Consider the following 20,910-nt stretch of genomic DNA (forward strand, 5'->3'; position numbering starts at 1 on the left):
TTCCAGACATTTTCCTGCCAGATCCCAATTCAAATTTCCAGAGAATGTCGAGAGTGCATTCACACCAAACTCAACTTGACTTTTTTTTGCATGAGGGCATTTCAAGTCAATGTGGGACGGGAGTAGATGCAAATTTCACGTCAGTTTCGCCACACAAAAAGGGAGATGGCATGGCTGAGACCGACAGAGGTAGTTGATTTACGTTTACTACGATAAAGATTAGGTCTATGATTAGCTCTGGGTAAGGAGTAGTTTGACTGTTTCAAATCAAAATCACAAAATTTAAATCTCATCTTTTTTTTCTTTTTTTTTTACTGTTCTATCTTCTGTGTAAATTTAAAAGTGCAACTCCAAATGTATCACGTCATACATGCAATAGAATGTAGAGTAGTTGATGTTTTGACTGTGACCTGTAGCAACGCCCAATTACATTATTAATAATGAATGAATTCAATCTATGACGCAGTGAAAACTGAACTGAACCTTGGCTCCAAAAAATATATAATGAAAATCAAATAGCAACTGCATGGGCAGCCCATGGCCAAGCGGGAAGGGAAATTGGCTTCCAAATCATATGCGGATCGCTGGAAAAGCAGGTGGTCCGCTGTGGTGATCCCTAGAGAGGGAGTACTGCAACTGCAATATCGCTATCAAAATTCGAAATTGGATTTGTTTCCCAAATTGCAGGCGCTTGGAAGAACACTGCAGGAAAATCTCTACCCCCTCACCTGCAACGTGAACATGTCTGAGCCAGACAATCTCCCGTTTCTTTGGACATTTTACAGATATTCATGTCTGAAAACAGCTTATTATTATGTTTCTGCACCATCGGCATTATTGGAGGTTTCATTAAATGCCTGTATTACATTTCATTCTACGCGCAGACCAGCCTTTAGGGACCTCCCCGCTAGACACAGCCAGCGTGACGTGAGGTAGGGTGAAACTGTCCAGAAACTGTGGCTGCAGAAACATGGAGGTTTCTGTTGCTGTTTATTCGGTGGGAGGTGGTTTGTTTAGCCAAGCAAAAATAGCCCAGACCTTTCCAGGAAAAAAAAAAAAAAAGGACAGGACTTCTGGCTGTTTAGGCTTATGGTTTCATACATCTGGTGACTGTAGCGCATGAAGAGCGATGGCATTTCTTTGCCCAGATTAGTGTACACACTATAATACCGAGACATGTAGTAATCTCAGTGTTTGACTCAGATGACAGAATTATGAGGATAATCTGTTCAGGAGGGGCAGCAATCGAAAATCCAAACATGTAAAACGGGAAATTGCACAATAATACCTCATGTGGTGAAAACCTATTTTCCACAAAGGACTTAAAATGTGAGGCAACATGCTTGATTAATGAAGACCACTGGTGTGATTACAATGGTTCCACGCCAGGGGATGAAGCTACACTGAGCATGAATGTCTAGACAGAAAGCAGCAGAGAGGGAAGAGGAGGAGGAGGAGGAGATTTGGACCTGTGCAGAACCGTTCAAAACGCTGTTGATGAACTGGACCAGCTGCTCCATGCTCTCAGTCGGCTCACTGGGCAGGAAGTACTGTTCGTTGGATGTGTTGAGGATGATAACGGAGGGCACGGTCACCTCTCTGAGGAAGAGAAAAAAAAAAAAAAACACAGGGAAACTTAATCTTCTTAACCTCAGCACCTTGCACATAATCAAAGTGCATCATTAGATGCTAACAAAGAGTTCTTTAAAGAACAAATTGTTACACTGCGAATACAACAGTGAGATAAACAAACCATTTGTGCTCGGAGCAACCAAACATTTCCCATGGGTGGTTTTTTCTCCTTCTTTCTCCTAAAAGGAAAGAGGCAATGTAGCCTAGCCTATTTCAGGGGTGGCATTTCTTCAATTCTACATACAAACAGTGTGTAATTCAGGGGCTTTATAAGCCTGAGCCAGTCACAGTGAAGGAGACCTTAACAAAATAGAGCTGATGAGAGCAGGGGAAAGTAACTCAGCATCCATTCTGAGACACAGACAATATACACAAAGACGCCCTGTGAGCCAGTGATCTTGCTTCATTTGAAGAGGAAATTACATAAACAGAGACTTCCATGCTGTACACTCAGCAGCGCGGGCGCACTAATTCCGACAAGTCAGCCGAGGAATTGCAAAACCTCGGTGAGATAACAAACAAGGTCATATAAACAGGCAATCCCTCTTTCGCAGGTCTCATCCAGTGCCAAAGCGTGGCTTAGATTAAGTATCCCATGTTGCTTTGATACACACACGCAAACACACAAACCGTCCATCACGGTGCTGCAACCTCACATCCCCACTGTGTTACTCAACCCGGCAACAAATTACACACACGCATCCATCACCGTCCCAACCCGCCACCCAGCTGAGACCAGGGGAGCAACACCTGACTACTCTGTCCTCCTGAGATGTGCAATTACAGTGGACACACACATACACACACACACACACACACACAAACACAGCTGTCCTTTTTAGAACACTCCATTCATAACCTTAACCTAACCTAACCACACTTAAAATTGTATCCCTAAACTTCACCAGTTCGTCAGAAATAAGGTTCTGCCTCATTTGGACCAGATTTTGGTCTCTATGTGCACCAGAGGTCCTGACAAGGTCAGTGTTTGTGCCAGAAAAAGTCCTAAAGAGGTAACACAGACACACACATGTATGTATGTATGTGTATGTATATACAGTATATATATATATATATATATATATATATACACACACACGTATGTATATATATATGTGTATATATATATTCAGCATTACACATTCATCTTACTCCAAACAGATGGCCTCCATTTCAAGGAAATATGGATTAGCCTATTCACCTCTGTGAGTGGAGAACGCCGAGGGTTTCTCTGCCCATAATGAAGGATCAGAGCAAAAGACACACATGTTCTAATAACCATTCCACTGTACGATGCAGCTGCCATGTAGATGTTTGTGTTTTTTTGCTTTAATAAAATGTTGTTTTGATGTTACTTGATGCATCTAAGAGGCAAAACCACTTCAGTGCCCCGTCACATGATCGCAATCAACATAGATTTCACCTTGTTTACTAAATTCTCACCGGCTCTATAATAAAATGCCATTTCCATGTCGGATCTGGTTGTTTGTGCGTGTTGAAAACATTTCCATGACAGATTCCATGATTTTGATGTGACTGCTGAATGGGACTGCTGAATTTAACACTCGTTTGTACAGATGAGGAAATCAGATCAGGCGATTGTTGTCGCTCTTTTAGTGTCAGAAGAAAACCATTTGAGGTGTTTATGCGAGATTCTATGGGGAAAACAGCTGCACTAAGACATAATTTATTGTTTATTGGTAATAATGGTATAATCTGTTTGGAATCTAACTCTCCCTAACAAATAAAAAAAACAACTCTAAAAACAAGAAGACTATGCTGTCAAAATCCCAGTAAAAAAAATTGACTATCAAAACAACCACGTGTTTGAAGTGCAAACACTCTGTAGTTTCCTTATTTAGATTTTTCTTTGGGTTACTTTTTACTCATTAGTGGGACTCAGTTGTCAGCGGTTCATTAGTTCTTTTTTCTGCACGTTTTCATGTTCGCTCTGTTACCTGAAGCATTTCCTGAACTTTAATTATTGCAAAAGGGCTTAATTAGAAAAAAAATACTTTAAAGAGTGATCATGAAGATCACAGTGTGACCATCATAAAAAAAAAAAAAACGTGTTTTGAAAGAATGGGGACAATCACATGAGTTTTGTTTGTTTGTTTATGAGACAAACAGAATTATCAAACTGGATGTCATCTCCAAAACAAATTATTAAAAGTCGCTTGGCTTAAAAGTCTACAAGTTTGCATTACAATAATGACATTTCTGGTAGAGACTCACAGATTTATTGACCGATATTCACTTTATGGTCTATCATTGACCTATCAGCAAATTAGAAGGTATTCATCAATACAGACATTAAAGTTTATGAGGGTTACATATTCTGAAAAAGCTATGTATAATGCATAAGGGAATGTCTGTCTGTCTGTCTGTCTGTCTGTGAATCGCATAACTGTCACTATTACTATATAACACCATTCCTTTTAATTGAATAAGCAGTTAAAAAGGCCTTACATACATTAGACTAAACCCAAGCTGATGAAAACATAACCTCCTTGGTGTTGGTAATAAAACACTGGGATGTTTCTCGACATCGACCTTCTTTCCTTCACACCCAGATTCTCTGGTCACCTGACATCACTTTTAGCTTCTCATAACCCACAACTCATTCTTTATGAGGGGCGAGCTGTAATACCAAGTTTGAACGGAGGTACAGGCGGCCTTGGACTTAAGAGCGGGGCTGATGTTGTTTTTCTCACTGTCCATATGTAGTTTTAAGTGTGTCAGTGTGCGTCTGGTAAAAGCAGGGGCAGCCTAACGCCAGACAGACTGCTGCCAGAACACAGTAATCGCTGTGATGACAGAAAGAGGGATAACAAGCCATCAGATTTATTTCCACGGTCCTCCTAAGGGAGCGGATTAGTGGACACTGACAGGCCAGGATTTCATTCCTCAAAGGAGGGCAATTAATCCTGTACTACAGCGGCCAGAGTCAGTCGCGTAAAAAACCCGATGAGACACATACTGCATGTTCTCATACAAAATTAGTAAAGCTAATCATCCCTTTCAACCCTAAATATAAACACCGCCTGGCCGCGTCTCCAATGCGACTTTGACTGTACTCACTGACACACTTCCTTTTAATTACAAAAGAAGTTAGGGGACCATGTACGCTATAATCTCCCTCATGCAAACAATAACATGCTCAAATTAAAATAACATCTTGCAGCGGTCCATTATGCTAACAGATTGTCACACAGAGATAAACACAACACTGTAACACAAAGACACACGCAATTAGATGCTGCGCATTGGTAGACACAAAACATACATGCCAAGTGCTGCAGACTCCTGGCCTCTAACACTAGCGAGGGTTCTGTCTAATTAAAAGTGTGGGATGTCAGAAGCGGGGCCTTTCAGAGCAAGACACCTCAACAGTCGGCCTCAGTCTGACAGAAAAAGCTACTGCACCAAGGTCTTGCTGAATCATTAGTGTAGCTCTTTGGGAAACTATTAAACATACAGCCTCACACTATAGATTTAATCCATGCTTAGCCTTATTTGTAAATTCCCCATATATTCCTCTCTATCCTACCCTCACAAGAGCAGCTTTGCAAGAGAGTGCACACGACACATTTGTGAGCACTCCCCGCTCATGTGTGCAGGATTGCGGGGGTTAAAATTGCCAAGAGCACTAAAAGAGAAATGACAGTCCACCTGGGTAATTGACTTCTCAAGAGGAGAGCATCTTTAATGGCAGAGGCTGGCATTACAAGTCAGAGCGGCTCTGGATAAGTAGCTGACAGAAGGTAACATGAGGTAGAGAACAGGGAGGGTGACATGAGAGGAGAGAAGGAGGCTGGATATGAGACACTTACCCCATAATGAGGCTGTTAATGTAGTCATTCCCGTCCATGTGGCCAAACTGGAAGTCTCTGGAGGTGCGAAACAAATCAGTGGTGTTAGAAAGCGAAACGGTGCTTCGGAATCAACACATACACACAATAGAGTGAAATGAGCAGTTTTTTTGTTGCTACACTCCACGGACTGCATAACCTAGAACAAACTGGGACACAGAATAACTCGGCACAATGGGAAACAAATGTGAAACCACACTGAAAGGAATTGTGTGTTCTCCACGTGAAAAGCCTGGGATCACTTTTGTCTATCCCTCAAAGCTCCGTCATATGGCATCTTCTCTTTCTCCTCATCTTTTCCACCGCAGAAAAGACTCAGGTGATTTATCTAAACGATAAGGCAGCAGGGGGAATTGAATTTGTTTCTCATTGTACTGCACTGTGTCAGAGCAGAGACTTCTAGGAAGGGGAAGCAGGGTCTGGGAAAGTCAGTGACTTCTACTGAATGACTGATTACAGGGCGTCCTATACACAGTATATATTATATTCATATTAAATCACAGCCACACACAGTAGGTTTGTCCCCTGGGTGCTAAAGAGAACTGCCTGTGCTCATTTCAATGACATGGTTATGAAGAGTGTGAACTATATCATAAATCCAGTGGATGCAATATAAAATCACTCCGTGTTAGTGGTAATAACCGCCATTAAAGCGGTGTCACTCAGGAAGTGGTGCGGTCATCTTGGAATTGAAGGGTCGCCGGTTCAAGCCCCGGCTCCTTCAGAGTCCGCGTCAAAGCGTCCTTGAACAAGACAATGGACCTCTTACTGCTCTCAAAGCATTAGAGTGTAAATGTGTCTGTGAATTAACGGCATAAATTGTGTAGTGCTTTGAGTGGGCGATCGACCAGAAATAGACAATAGTGGGCAAGACTGGGAATAAATGTCATTACGGAGTCGGCTTCTCAGTAAATGTATGTGATTTATAGCCTGACCGATTAAAATGACAGATTTTTGCCACATCTTTAACAATTGACACTGGCCAATTATTAATAGAGTGGCTGGTTATTATTTGAAGGGCCTATGTGTAAGACTGAGGATGGTTTATTGGCAGATATCGTATGTAATACCCATGAGTATGTTTGTAGATAATAGAAGCCCTGGCTTCTGTAGCCTCAGAATAAGCCTTTTTATATATTCTTTAGGCAAGGGCCTCACTTTACAGAGGGCACCATCTTGTCAGAATGTGCTGACACGGCTTAAGATGGGAGGGCAACTTGTAAGAGCCGCTTCACCCGTGGCGTCGGCTTGTATTGATTTGCAGCACACTCTGCATCTGGACAAGTGATTGTCCTTGGGATCTTGGGCAAGTCAAGTCTTTGTAATTTTCTTTGGTGAGACAGAGATCTTGGAATTTGCATTTCCCAGGCATCCCGCCATTTGTTCACTCTTGCTTAACGTTACTCACTCATGTGAACAGCTTGACAATGAGAGCCAGCGTACAGTGTCCACAACACCGCTGTACACTTGACAAGGGCACATGGGCGATGGGAGACATTTACCTAAATATCAACTTAACTTCTTTCTTGCACAAACTTCAAGCACTTTAAGAGAGACAAACAATAAGTGTTTAATAAATGTTTATCTAAGCTAAGCAATTTGAATTCTCCTTTCTATAGATCAGCACCGCCTGCGGAAAAAACCCATACTGGTTCACCTCTACTTGTTACTGAGGGCTACAGAACATTGACTTATGGATCAAAATTAGTTTGACATGGCTTAACTGTTGGCCTGGGGATGTGAAATTGAGGCAGAGAGAAAAGGTTGTCAATACAATTTATGTCCACATATGTTTCTTGCTGTTCAATAACTGAAAGATGGCACGGAGCAAAGTGAAAGCAAACAAATCCATCTTCTACTGCTTTATCCTCCACATGAGGGTCACGGGGGTGCTGTGCCAATCTCAGCTGACATAGGGCGACAGGCGGAGTTCACCCTGGACAGGTCGCCACCAGAGCCACATAGAGACTCTCACACTCGCACCTACGGTCAATTTAGAGTGTCCAATTTACCTAATCCCCATATTGCATGTTTTTGAACTGTGGTGGGAAACCGGAGAAGCCAGAGAAACCCTTGCACACACGGGGAGAACATGCAAACTCCATGCAGAAAGGCCCTTTTTTCTGATCCGGGTTGCGAACCCGGGTCTTCTTGCCTAACATTTATTTTTGGTTTATTGACCCTATCGACCTTATTTTTAGCAAAAACGTGTTAGTGAGAGATTTATGGTTTGGCATTTCTGCACAGTAGTTCTGCACTGGCTTTACGCAGCATGCAGGACAACAACTTTGACAGATAACATCACTTCTAGAACTTTTAGACACTTTATTGGAACTGGAATCGGCCACAAATAAGAAGGAAACGGGGATGTGCAATGCCGTACAAACCTTTTTCCTCCTCTGAGGAATAAGGAAACGCGCTGTGACTACAAGCCTTAAATTTAAAGAAGCCACCAAAGCGTCTCAATGTCTATATCCTCATACTTTATATGAGGTCACTTCCTCTTGGCTTCCTCCCTCCCGATGTAATATTACACGGATATGGAACTGACCTGTCATTTCAATTTGTTAACGATAGTTTCAAGTGTTTGTGCGACATTGTCAAGAAAGCAGACTTGCTTCATTCACAGATACGTGGATTACTTCCAAATTCAAAAGTTAAGTCTATAATTGAGGTCTAATTTATCTCCCATTGGCTTCTCCACTATGTTCTCCAGATAGTTTCTCATATATAACACTTTATCAGATGAGAATGCACTCAAGTTAAATCTCTGTAAAGAAGAGGGGAAGTGCAGACTAGAATTGGTGACAATTCTCTGTGGGTTAATCAACATGAGCGACATCTTTCAGGTTACACATTTTCACCTGCTCCACAAGAAAACTGTTGATTGGAGCAGAATTCAGGTGTTACATGTTAATGCTGTTCCAGGTCTCTTTACCTTTAGTGCAGAATTATTTATGGACAGAAACTTGGTGGGTATAAGTTTTTCAATTTGTGACTGGCTCCCTCCATGATAAAGATTCATGCCTAGTCTTGTTGCAACCAACCCTCTGTGCATCTGTGCATAAAAGCCAAGACAGTAATGACTTGTGCTGAATTTCAACACTGTTCACACCCACCAACTGACAAAAAGCTGACTTTCCCACAAGTCCGGTTTGCAGACATGTGCACCCCTCCGCCTCCACGCACACTTATTCCCTCTTAAATGCTACAAATGGTGGGTGAGCATGAATATAGCCACATTTATCACTGCATCGAATGACGACAGCTCATTCAAATGTCAGTCACCGCCTCTTCTCTGTTGACTGTGTTGCCTCCACCCACCACCGGGGGCAACAGATGAGTCTGCTGCGACTTGTAATTTAAAATACCAATTTAGGTGTGTCTGAACACCACAGGCAGCTCTGATCTCAGCAGGGTGTCTCACATTCAAAAGTCTTTAAAAAAATATTTGTATAAATCATGCAGGGGGAGGTGTGACTGACAGTTGTCTAATTGATGATAGGGATCTGTGTGATTCAATCAGTGGTAATGGGAATGCCTGGAGAGGAAGAAGCACTTTGATCATGGCGGTTTGAGATACAGAAATCCATCAGATGAAGCAACATGGTCAATGACGGGGCACACGGAGGGATTTAAGCCCAACACAACCACGACACCGCGATACATGTGCGTATTAATCATTATCAGGGAAAGCCGCTTGTCATCCGACAGCCTACCTGAGGGTAATCAGAGATAAGGATCTACAGGGACTACAGAACCATCACCAGAGACGTGATTTGAATTCAAAGCACTTCAGCTTTAACCTGGATTCTCCAGCTGGAGGATAACCTACATACTTCAATGCATACAAACTTCATACAGCACACACTTATTCCAGTCTGATCATTTACTACATATACTACACACATCTATTCTATTTCTGTCCATCCTGGAAAAGAGACCACTCCTTTGTCTGTATTTTTTTTTCCTTGTTAAAGGAGATTTGTTCTTCATCCAAACCACGGGTCTAAGAGCGGAGAGGATGACACTACATGTACAGATTGTTAGAGTTGAAACAAGAATTACCACCCACCAGTTGTATGCCTCTGTTTTCCTCAGGCTCATATGACACGTGTATGTTGACTTAAAAGACATTAAATATTCAACAGAACAAAAATATGCTTTTTAAAGCCACTGTTGCCTTCGTCTCTGGCCACTCAAAATTGAGCCGCTAATCCATGAGTCCAAGTGAACATTTGTGCCGAATTCAAAAGGATTATTTCAAGGCATTCTTCGGCATTCAAAGGGCAAAAAAAGGTTTATGAGTAGAAGGCCAGCGACCTTGACATTTGACTTCTAAAATCGAATGTGTTCATTCTTCAATCCAATGAATGTTTGTGTCAAATTAGAAAGGATTCCCTCAAGACGTTCTTGAGATATTGTGTCCACAAGTATGGGGCAGAAAGCACAGGGTCATAGCCACAGTCATCGCCTGCGCAATAACATTTGATGTCCTTTCAGTGAATTTCCTACATTTGTAGATGGCTGCTTGTCAGATCAGCTCCTCTACAGTTAAAGAACAGGTCGAACAAGTCGGTACGCAACATAAACATCTAATTTTCCTGTAGCTGTTGCACAGTCGGAGCAGGAGGAAACAGAAAATGAGACATTATTACAAGCCGGGCTGAGTTTGTGACTGACAGCTGAAAAGAACACCCATATTTGGAAGCTGACATTTTGCATAATTACCTTTCAACTGAACCTCAACAAAAACAGACGTGCCCCGACGAAGGCAGAAAACTTGCGAGCAGACAGGCAGCATTCCCCAGTGAATGCGTTATCCCAGAATAAATGTATTAATTGGAAATGCATTTTGACCATGCCTTACCTGTTAAAATGTTCCCTGTACTCCTTTGCCACCCTCTGTATCAAGCTCTTTAATCTGAAAGAAAATGAGAAGACTGTGAAATACCACAGGAGTCGCAGTCTGAACCTTTTTTTAGCCGGTGCCTGCAATTTGTGGGAAGATCCAAACAATGGCGGCAAGTCTTATCTTTATGTAAAAGCCACGCACTTGAAGGACAAGTATTGTGGTAAGTGTGGGAGTCTATTGGAGTAATCAACACAGAGCCATGCTTTTTTTAATTTCAGCGTTCTTTGTACCTGCTACTCTCCTCAGTGGGGTCCTTCTCATCGATGATGGCAATCGCTACCAATTTGCCTGCAGTGGCAGACGGGGAGTACAAATTACAATCACACGCACACACACAAAAAGAGGGTGAGAAGACAATAGCAGGCAGATAAGAGGCTCTGTAGGAGACGCATCACTTCTTGAAGGAGGGAAAAGAAAGGAAGAGGCACCAAGAGCTCTTTAGTCATTCATCACTCAAAACATAGCTCCTGCTTTTAACTTGGTCGAACTGGAAATAAGTGGTCACTTCCTAGTAGAAGAGCTATTTCAGTGCTATACAAAACCAAAAACCACAACATGACAAATGGATCTACTTAAAAGAAAAAGTTACACAATTTAAGAGGGTCTGCTATTCAGATCTGCAAGCTCTGAACCTGAAACCCCCCCCCCCCCCCTTTTTCTTGTTTGAGAGTGCCAGTCTGCCCCCTGGTGATGACTTGAGGTATTATATGGTGAAGTTTCAGGTTATATGGAAAGCTTGGCATCATGAAGGGAAACTACTTTCCATACAAATAGAATTTCTATTACACAAGATTGGATGGAAAATAAAAAAAGAGTATTTATAACCTCTTATGTTGAATATTTACCTGTACACATCATCCCCTGACTAGCTTTGGCTGCATTCCTGTGTGGTTATTGAAACGGCAAATGAAATTAAGTGGTTGTTTATGGTTAACTTTGTGGACTACTTTTTGTCTTCAGTGCCTCTTTATGGGAATAACACCTGTGGAAATGTGCATAATTAATTCTGTACAGTCTTGCGGTGTCTGACTAGGTGCATAGACTCCAGGATACATCAATTAACTACAATCCTGGGTATTTCAGACATGCATATTCATTATTGTCAGAGAGAACAAAGCTAATCTTCTCTCGCTAGAGGACATTCGCTGAAATTTAACGTCTCCTTTTTTTAAAAAATAATTTTGAGAAAAGGAGCAGTTTAAAAAGTGAATGGCTCTAAAATGTCCCCCATATAGCGATTTACGAGTCCAATCTTATGTCTTTAATTATTGTAAATTATTATTTTACTCATGCTTCATAAATCAGGTCTCCTGTCTTCGCTAGGACTGTCAAATAAAATCATAAAATGCCCCAGAAAACACATTTATAAAGTTTAGGACTCGTTTCAAGTGCTAGAACATGATCAGAATAAAGATTTAGCTCCACGGTTTAACCTTAGTAAGCATTTCTAAATCATGGCGTACTCCTGAGTTCTATGCCTGTAAGCCTTAAAAAGCTTGAGTTCCTTTGGTACAAGGGACTATTTGCTTGTGTGAATATTGTAATAACATTTACAAAGAAAAAGGCAAGTTGAGCATACAAGGAGAAAACCATAGCCTTGGGTGCTTTATCAATGAAGAAGGGCGATGACCTCCTACAGTGGGCCAGAGTAAAAACGCAATCACTATTTATATTTATTTTTTCCCCTACAATGTAGTTTAACAAGCACAGTCCCAAGGTTCTTTTTAATACTATTAATCATCTAACAAAATGCGTCATTTTCGAAAAAGGGACAAAAAGAGGCATCTTTTACAGGATCCACATCCATCTCTTATAATGAACTTAAAGACATTATAGAGGATATCACCTGCTGGCTGCACACAGTCATAAAGTGGTCACTCATCTCTGGTGGTATCCCTGACAGACCATTTACCAACATTCAACTATTCATAAAGGAAACTGATCCATGAATGTGGTTTAATAATGTCCACGGGATCAGAGAAATACCAACACTGAGTGGCCAATCATCTATGAATATGTGCCGACTGTGATTCTTGTTCAGTTCATTTTACTAAACTTATCTGCACTGTACTGGGACAGCCTAACAAAAGTATCAAGTGAAACATCTTCAACTTAACAAACCAAGCCACTTTTTTTTACCCCGGTGTGCCCCAGGGCTCCATTTTGGGACCATTTATTTTTCTTTATTGCTCTCACTTGAGGTTATGCTCCAAATGAGGTTATGACTGAGTTATTTCATACATACTGCACTGTAGTATAAAAACCAAGAAAATAGTTCATTCTACCTCCCCCACGTTATGTCCTATCTATATTGACAGGTTTATTAGATACATTTGAAAGCACTTTATGGTCTGACCACAAAGTATACTTCTAAAGTATTTGCCTGTTATCATCTAGTCTAATGTCCCGAAACAGTAAATTTGTCAACTGTCACATCAAGTCAATAACATGCAATAACCTTAAGAATCTTGTCTGAAAACACATTTCTTTCAAAATGCTTTAATATCTTTTAAATATTCCATTTGTCTATTATCTTAATTGGTTTGATTATTCTACTATTTCCCCTTTAGTTTATCCTTTATCCTTATTGTTCTGCTTATCACACAGCACATTAGCTAAAATCTGAAATCATATAAAGTGGACTCATTTTCTAAATCCATCGGTTTGGGGACTATGTTGTTTATACCGCCAATGTTTTTTCTATTGATTATTCATTTATGTGTCTAAATCCATGTGGTGCAGTTTGATGTATGTGGGTCAAAGTCAAAGAGAGTGACTTTCACAGTTTTTGCATTCATTTTTGGTGTGGCTGTGAAATTCACTGTGTAATTGAGCAACACTTTAGGCTCAATTGTTAAGGGTAATGTAGTTTCTCTTTAAGGTTTTTTTTCATATTGTTCACATCAGGCTTTATCTGTAGAACAGAATGTCAACATCAAAAAAGACAAAATTGCTCTACTTTGGTTGAAATGCCTCCTCCATTACTTCTTGCTTTTAGAGATGGTATCAAGTTTTGTGTCAGTGTGACTTAACAATGTGTAAGATGGGGTTTTTACGGCATAAATGTCCCCAAGGGTATGAAATCTGATACTCGAATGAAATGCCTGTAGAGACAAGGCATGCACTGTTTTCACAAATACACTTTAATTGAATCTCTTCTGAGTTAATTCAACAGAGTGAAGCCACAAACTATGTCGTCATTAATCAGTCAGACTCAATTAAGATGCTTTAGAGACTCATTAGTATGCAGAACGACCCGTACTGCGCTGCAAATTTGGCTTAAATTGGTAAAAAATAAACTAAATGTAAGCAGCAACAAATGTCAGCAATATCCAACCATGGAGCATCATTGATCTCAATGAACTGCACATAAAGAGGTAAAACACTGTATCTAACATTAGAAAGCTCAGCTTTCTCTGCACAGAGCATCAATTTACTGCTGTTTAAGAGACAGTTTGTATTTCAGCACTGAGCCTACATTTCCTGTGGGAGGAGAAGTAAATGTACCTCTGAACAAGTTGTGTAACACGGTCTTTGTGGATGTAATTAAAACTGTTTTCTCTTACAGCTCTGACCACGCCATTACATTTACATATGCGCTCTTTTGGCAGACACTTTTATCCAAAGTAGCTTACAACACGGGAAAAAGACTAGAGCTACAGTACAGAGGACAACCCTAAAGTGCTAAATCTATTCAATAAAATAGTGAGGGAAATCAGAGCATCAAAACAAATACTGAGGATAAAGGAGGCATTTTTGAATGGCGAACTCTTGTCACTATTTTAGGAAATGTATTCAAAGAAATGATGAATAATGTTGCTGACCTAAAATGAATCTGCGCCAAAGTGTCATAGCAAGCTGTTTATTTGCGTGTATGTACCACGTCATGCACTTAGGGGTTGATTATTAGAATCACACTTAGACCAAAAATGGATGTGTAACTTGGCAGAAAAGAAAGAAAAAAAACTTGATAAATTTGATGCATACGCCACCTGTTTCTCCGAGCTCGTACAACGTAAAGCCATCGATCTGCAGGTAGCCTTGGAAACGCTCCTTGTTCACCCATGATGACAAACTACCATCCCCATACTCTGCAACACACACACAGAGAGAGAATCTTCTTTCAGGGGGGAGAAGCACAAAACAGCCAATCAACATTCAGCACACAACCTTTCTCTATTGAATGCAAAGCACAACAGCGTATTGACGGCAGCACTGTAAGATCACAGTGTTTACCACCTGTATGCTCTCTCGAGAATAAAGAGCAGGGCACAAGCTGAGCGTCCATTGACAGAAGTCAGCTAAACAACAATCAGAAATTATTTTGAAGGCCGCCTCCAGATTAAAGAGCCAGAGAGGTTATTTATCAAATAGCCGGTTGTCAAAGACGTTAAAAACAGTAATTTTCATTCACAATAGATGGGACAATTATGCCGCCTCCTCCTCCTTCTCCTTCAAAAAATAAAAGAGGAGAAAAAAAATCAAAACACATTTGGTTTGTAAATTACTGTCCACACACACACACACACGCAAGGCCCATTTTGGTCGATTTGTTTTTGGAGCCCATTTGGAGCGAATGCATAACTCAACAGATGCATCATGAGGGCAAAAAAAATAAAATCATTACCTGCAAAATAAATAAATAAAGCAAAGTAAAATAACAAATTGTTTCCTGAATATGAAGCACATGCTGTTGATCCCCTAACATCTGGAGGCTAAATGCTAACGGGAACCAGAGTCCGTCCCTGGAGGGTGTAAATAGGGTGTAGCGAAAGCTGCTTATACAAAAAGTGTTTTCTCCGCCTGAGAGAGGCTACAGGATGCTCATAATTGATGTCAAATGTAGTCGGGACCTCATTATGACATGCTAATAAGTTATCGTGACCTTTCTGCTGCCATTACAGTAATTACATGAACAATGATGACTTTTACATGGTTCTTAAGCTGCGGGGATCCGCAGGAGCCGCGAGCGCAATGCCAAACATGACAGCGTAGAACCTGGAGCACACTTTCAAAACCCCAAGGTCGTAGCTTACGGTTGCATTCAAATCCAAATGACCTTAATGCAACACAGTCTCTGTGTGGCGGCTACTGTGGCTGGCGGGGCTGCTGAGTCAGTAAATCTGGTAGACATTCCAGAGCATTCTTTCCACAGATGTTGTGGTTTTATAGACAGCATGCAGCTGCTTGACACGTTTCTTGCAGAAGAGAGAGAGAGAGAGAGGAAGGCCTCATACTGGGATTGTGCAGCCTGATGAACCTCCACACCGACTGTGCCTGCTTCACCTTGAAACAAATTAGAGCTGCTCTCTTCCTGGGCGCCGTGCAGCCCTACAGGAGCCTGTCAGCCCAGAGTTCACACAGCAGGAGAGATGAGAGAAAAATGAGGGCGGGCAGGGAGAGGAGGGAGTACAAACAGACAATGGGTGGAGTGTGGATGATCTAGTGTCGAGAGTTTTGAGCAGAAGGAGGAGGGAGCTCTGACACATCGTGAGGATGAAGGTTAATGGCACAGAGGACCTCCAAGACAATGCAAAGAGGGCAAAAATAGAGAGAAACATAGATAAAAAGGACAGGCTATAATCATGAACAATAACTGAAAGGAGGTGGCATGCAGAGGATGACGAGATTGATGTATTTGAGGTCTTTTCCCACACAGAAACAGAACTATACAATATTTTTCCTTTGCGTTCTTAAAGTTTGTGTAAACGATGGAACGTTGAGCATGTGCATAAAGCAGCTTTATTTGAATAAGCATTACATTACAATGTATACAACCACAGAAAACAGAGACAGAATGGAAAAAAGCCAGGGCGAGCCAGAGGAAAGTAAACAAGAGAGAGGTGAGAAAGGAGGACGTTTTGAGACGTTCCCTAAAACGCTCGTTCTGTGTGGATAACAAACTTAAGCGGATTCTCCTGAACTCATTGTCTTTTGTGCGGGCCGTAAAACGGAGAGTGTGACACGATCTCTTGTCACTTCAATGACTAAAGCAACGGAAGAAAACCATAAAAAGTAAACGTGCTTTGTGAAGAGTTACAGTAAGAGACGCTGAACGGAACACCGTGAGGTTTTCTGGAAAAAATGTGCAGCTCCTCGCTCACAGAACTCGCTACATGATGCAATGGAAAAAGAAACATATTCATTTGATAAATGACTGGATCGAAAGCGTTCTGGTCCCTCAGGATTTCCAGATGATTCATCTTTGAACATAGCATTCTGTTCTTCTTAATTCATCCATGTGGTTAATATGCAGAATATAAACATGGTAGTATATTCACTGTGAGCATGCAGCACCATTGGGCCTGTGTACACAGTCTCACGGAGCAACTATAAATAACACGTTTGGTGTCGCGTCTCCATACAACAATTCAATTCACCCGTAAAGACAGAATAATGCGTTTAGGTAGAATCTCTGAATCTCTACTCTCAACTTTTTGCACACAACTGTTATTCAAAACTAACTTTGTATTGGTTTTCCAGAAGAAAACACAGAAAAGGAGACTGCACAATATCATCAGCTCATAAATATAAGCATATACAAAAGGACAGATTGACCTAAATGACAAACAACCTCCAAATCCTAATCCTGCACAATAAAGACAAAGGAAATATACTTTTCAAGAGAAGACATGAAAGACTGTACATATGACGAAAACAAGCGCTGTGATTTCACAGCTTCTTAAAAGTTATTATTTTCTGGTTTCTTTGCTCCATATAAAACATTTTTCGACAGTTTCTGACCAAACTAATAAATGAATCCAGACAATAATAACTATTATTATTTCAGCCCTAGTAGCATGCAAGAAAAACTGTGCTACTATGTCTTAGTTGGGATTATGTTTCTTCTCCAAGTCAGAAGAATGTACTTAGTTGCTTTTTCCTTGTGTGTCTGCATGTGAGTGTGAGATGGGTTGCAGGTGTGCTTCTTTGAGTGAATGACATGTGTGTGAGATCCTGGGAGCTGATTGGTCCTGCACAGGAGGTACCAGTTTAAGAGGCCCGATCATCCCAGTTGCAGTGCACTTTCTCGAACCACTCACACTGAACAGGCATTTGTGTGCTTGTGTTTAAATAATCCTTTAAAATGGTTGTGTTTGTTTGTTGCTGATGCTTTCTTTTGGTAGTTGGGAAGAGGGAGTCTCCTTAGTCTTGTTGCAATCAGATTTTCTCCTAGGCCTGGTTGTAACAATTGGGGGCTTGTCTGGAGGGGCGTTTTATTTGACTGTGTTAGTTTCTAGTTATATTTTGAGCACCCAATTTAGCTGCCGGGCAGGTGTCGTAACCTTTATTATTTTGCCTTCCTTATTTTTGGTGGTAATCCTGAGTGGGGGCACGCTTCAGAGTGTTGCTGTTGACTACGCCTGGTCTTCAGTGATGCACTGAGTTCAGCGTTCAAAGTTGCCTCAAGCTCGGCAAGCCACTGAAGACAAGCTAGGCTTGGCTTTGTCCTGATAGGTTGGGTGGCTCTTTCCAAATTTAATTCAGATTATTTAATCTTATTTAGTCACAATAAATAAGTTAGGGTTAGCTTTTCCTTATGTCTGCATGCGAGTGTGAGATGGGTTGCAGGTGTGCTTGTTTGAGTGTGGGTGGATCCTGGGAGCTGATTGGTCCTGCACAGCAGATACCAGTTTAAGAGGCCTGATCATCCCAGTTGCAGTGGACTTCATCAAACCACTCAACAGCCAGGCTGCCAGCAGACATTTGTGGGCTTGTTTTTTAAATAAAGCTTTAAAATGATTTGTTTTAGTTTGTTGCTGGTGGTTTCTTGGGAGTTAGGAAGAGGGAATCTCTTTATTCATGTTGCAATCAGGTTTTACCCTAGGCCTGGTCAGAACAGTTGCTCTAAGATGTTTTCTTTTAGTTTTGTGTATAAAACCTTAAATGTTACGAGTGGTGAGATAAGCGTCCACGTCAGTGTCATGCAGTCTGAGTGTTTGGCATGACATGGAGATAATAGACCAATTTACCAGTATTACACAGTGGAAGGATATATATACACATACATATGGTCGACACTTGTGACCAATTCTTTCACCTTTTTAATTCCTCATGATCTTCCCCCGATTCAGAAATATGAACATATTGTGCCGTCACACGTTGTCAACACCTTTTTAGGTGCGAAGCCATCCTGTCATCACAATCATGGACTGTTTATTGGCCTGAGCTCCCAGTTCACAAATGCAAAGTAGTTTGCTGTCTCACAGCTGTACAGCAACTATCCATACAAGGAGTGGCACCAAACCACTGAAACACAAAGCCTTAGAAGGAAAAAAAAAACCCACAAACAATTTTAAAAAGAAAAACGCGTAGGCGAGTAAAGCATTTGCATGTAGCATGTTGTGTACTCTGACATTCATCCTAATGATTTTCCTGTTTTGTTATGGCGCTAACATGTGGGCTAGTAGCTTTCACTGAAGACACGCCGTGATCAAAAGATCCGAGCTCTGAAACAGAGCGAACCTGTGTAGCAGTATGAAACTGAGGATTTAAGAATTAAATATGTATGAGACTCTGTGCTGCACTACTCTTCAGCAGCACTCTTCAGAAGGAATGCTGCTGTTTGTGATGTGAGCTAAAGCAATCAAAGCAGAACAACAATATGTCAAATATCATTCTACACAAAGCGAGAGGATTTATTTGGACAGTGTATCTTTGATCAGTGGCTTTGAAGGCAGAGCAACACCTGACCATTACGAATAATGTATGTATATGTATATGTATAAGCACTAGATATATATCTATATTAAGTGAAATATGCGACTATGTTGCGTCTGTTTCTTTACAAATACAGAAAAAGATAGCAGTGGGGGCAGTGGTTTATTTTGGGAACCGTCAGCCTCAGGTGCTGCTAGATAAATAGACGTTTTATGTATGTACAGTCATATAGATGTAGATAAACACCTGTGTCGTAATACTGTGTCACCACATGCCCATGCAAATGTGTCTCAGCGGTCCAGCCAGCTAACATTCAATAACAAAGTTTCTCAAAAACACATCATGCAAAGTGAGCATGAATCATAAAAAGGCATCATGTGCCAGAGCCTTATTTACCTCCTAATCCAACATCCAGTCAGTGGATTCTCACGGAGTCCAGTTCTCTAGACACAGCTGGACAGCAGCCTGATGAAGACCACGGATTGCAAGAAAAGATGACTACCTTCTCTGAAATTTCTTAACCCATCTTTGACGGTAGGAGCCTTGTTTTTTGTCTACAAACCCTCAAGTGCTTTACTTTCTAGACGCTTGAAAGGGAAAGGAGAAATACAGTGCGTGAAGAAGAAGAAGGGCACAAATGTGTCATTTTGCTGTGCTGCTCCCCGTCTCAATTCTTGACAAGCTTAATATGCTGTCACCATGGCAATGCTAGACGATCACCACATCCTCCGTATCGGGGTCCTGGAGGACTCTGCAGAGTGTGGAGTTTTTGTCATTACCGTCTACTCTGGTGAGCCTCGGCTGCTGCAGTTCTGGTGCAGGAAGCCCGCCTTCCATAATGGTCAAGTGGAACAGACGGCGGTGAACACACACACAGAAGTGGAGATGGATTTTCTTCTACATGTGCGACACCGCGCATCAAACCTTCCTAACAGCCACTACTGGGGGCCGTTTGTGTTGACATTGTGCCTCGATGCTCTTCACTTCCGCTTTCGCCTCCAGTCTCAGGCCCACGTTGGCAGCAGTATACAAGACATCATGGAGGAATGTGGTGAACTCACACTGCTGCAGTTAGAAGCTTCAAATTAGGCAACAAAGGAAAAAGCAGCTGAACCTCACATGTCACGCATGATCTTTTGCTGATACTTGACGGCTGCCTCTGGGATTTCATTCTTGGCTTTTGTTTGACTCTATATACAGCACCAGCTCCATACTGGGCCTCTGGGTATAAACTGTGGTTTATCACACCCACGCAGGCCGGTCCGTCCACCCTGGTTTGCTATGCGTGTCCGCCCAAAAGACAAAACCACCACAACATCCCTGTAGTGGCCACACACACAATAGTGGGCAGAAACCGGGGTGCTTTATGATGGGCCAGGCACACCACAACTCTGTGTGGTGAGGAAGATGAAAGAGCAGCAGCAGCGGGGACAAGAAAACTAAAGTAACACAGCTGCAGCTTCAGCGGCTTTATTTGAGAAGAGGGTAAGAGGAGCGAATAGACGAGAGGAACAGCGGACAGCAACGGCACCAGCTGGCCCTCGAAAGAGAACTTTTATGCCAGACTTATTGAAGAAAGCTACCTCCAAACAATGCCAGGTGATGACACAACAACAAATTACTCACCATCATAGGCGAAGTGGCCTCCGTCCTTAAAGACTACGACTGCAGGAAGTTCTGGTAAAGCGAGAGACTGATGGAAGAAAACCACAAAATATGAATTATTAAAAGCCATGACTCATCTTCACTTTCTGAATGTGTGGCAGTAACATATAGGGTATGGTGCCAAAAATACACACATTTCTGGCATTTACAAAGCATTAATATAAT

The 20,910-nt window shown here is 41.5% G+C and overlaps 1 protein-coding gene across 1 annotated transcript in view; it reads right to left on the minus strand.

Moving 5' to 3' along the window:
• Positions 1-20,910, minus strand: part of LOC131458727 (protein disulfide-isomerase TMX3-like) — a 38,975-nt gene that overhangs the window by 9,722 nt on the left and 8,343 nt on the right. Inside the window, exons 9-14 of the mRNA XM_058627950.1 lie at positions 20,707-20,773; positions 14,412-14,510; positions 10,650-10,707; positions 10,375-10,428; positions 5,466-5,522; positions 1,470-1,599 (exon numbers count right to left, since the gene is read on the minus strand). Coding sequence (XP_058483933.1) covers positions 1,470-1,599; positions 5,466-5,522; positions 10,375-10,428; positions 10,650-10,707; positions 14,412-14,510; positions 20,707-20,773 — 465 coding nt within the window. The remainder of the gene's footprint in view (positions 1-1,469; positions 1,600-5,465; positions 5,523-10,374; positions 10,429-10,649; positions 10,708-14,411; positions 14,511-20,706; positions 20,774-20,910) is intronic.

The sequence above is a fragment of the Solea solea genome, chromosome 1 (genome assembly GCF_958295425.1).
Source record: "Solea solea chromosome 1, fSolSol10.1, whole genome shotgun sequence".
Taxonomy (NCBI): Eukaryota; Metazoa; Chordata; class Actinopteri; order Pleuronectiformes; family Soleidae; genus Solea; species Solea solea.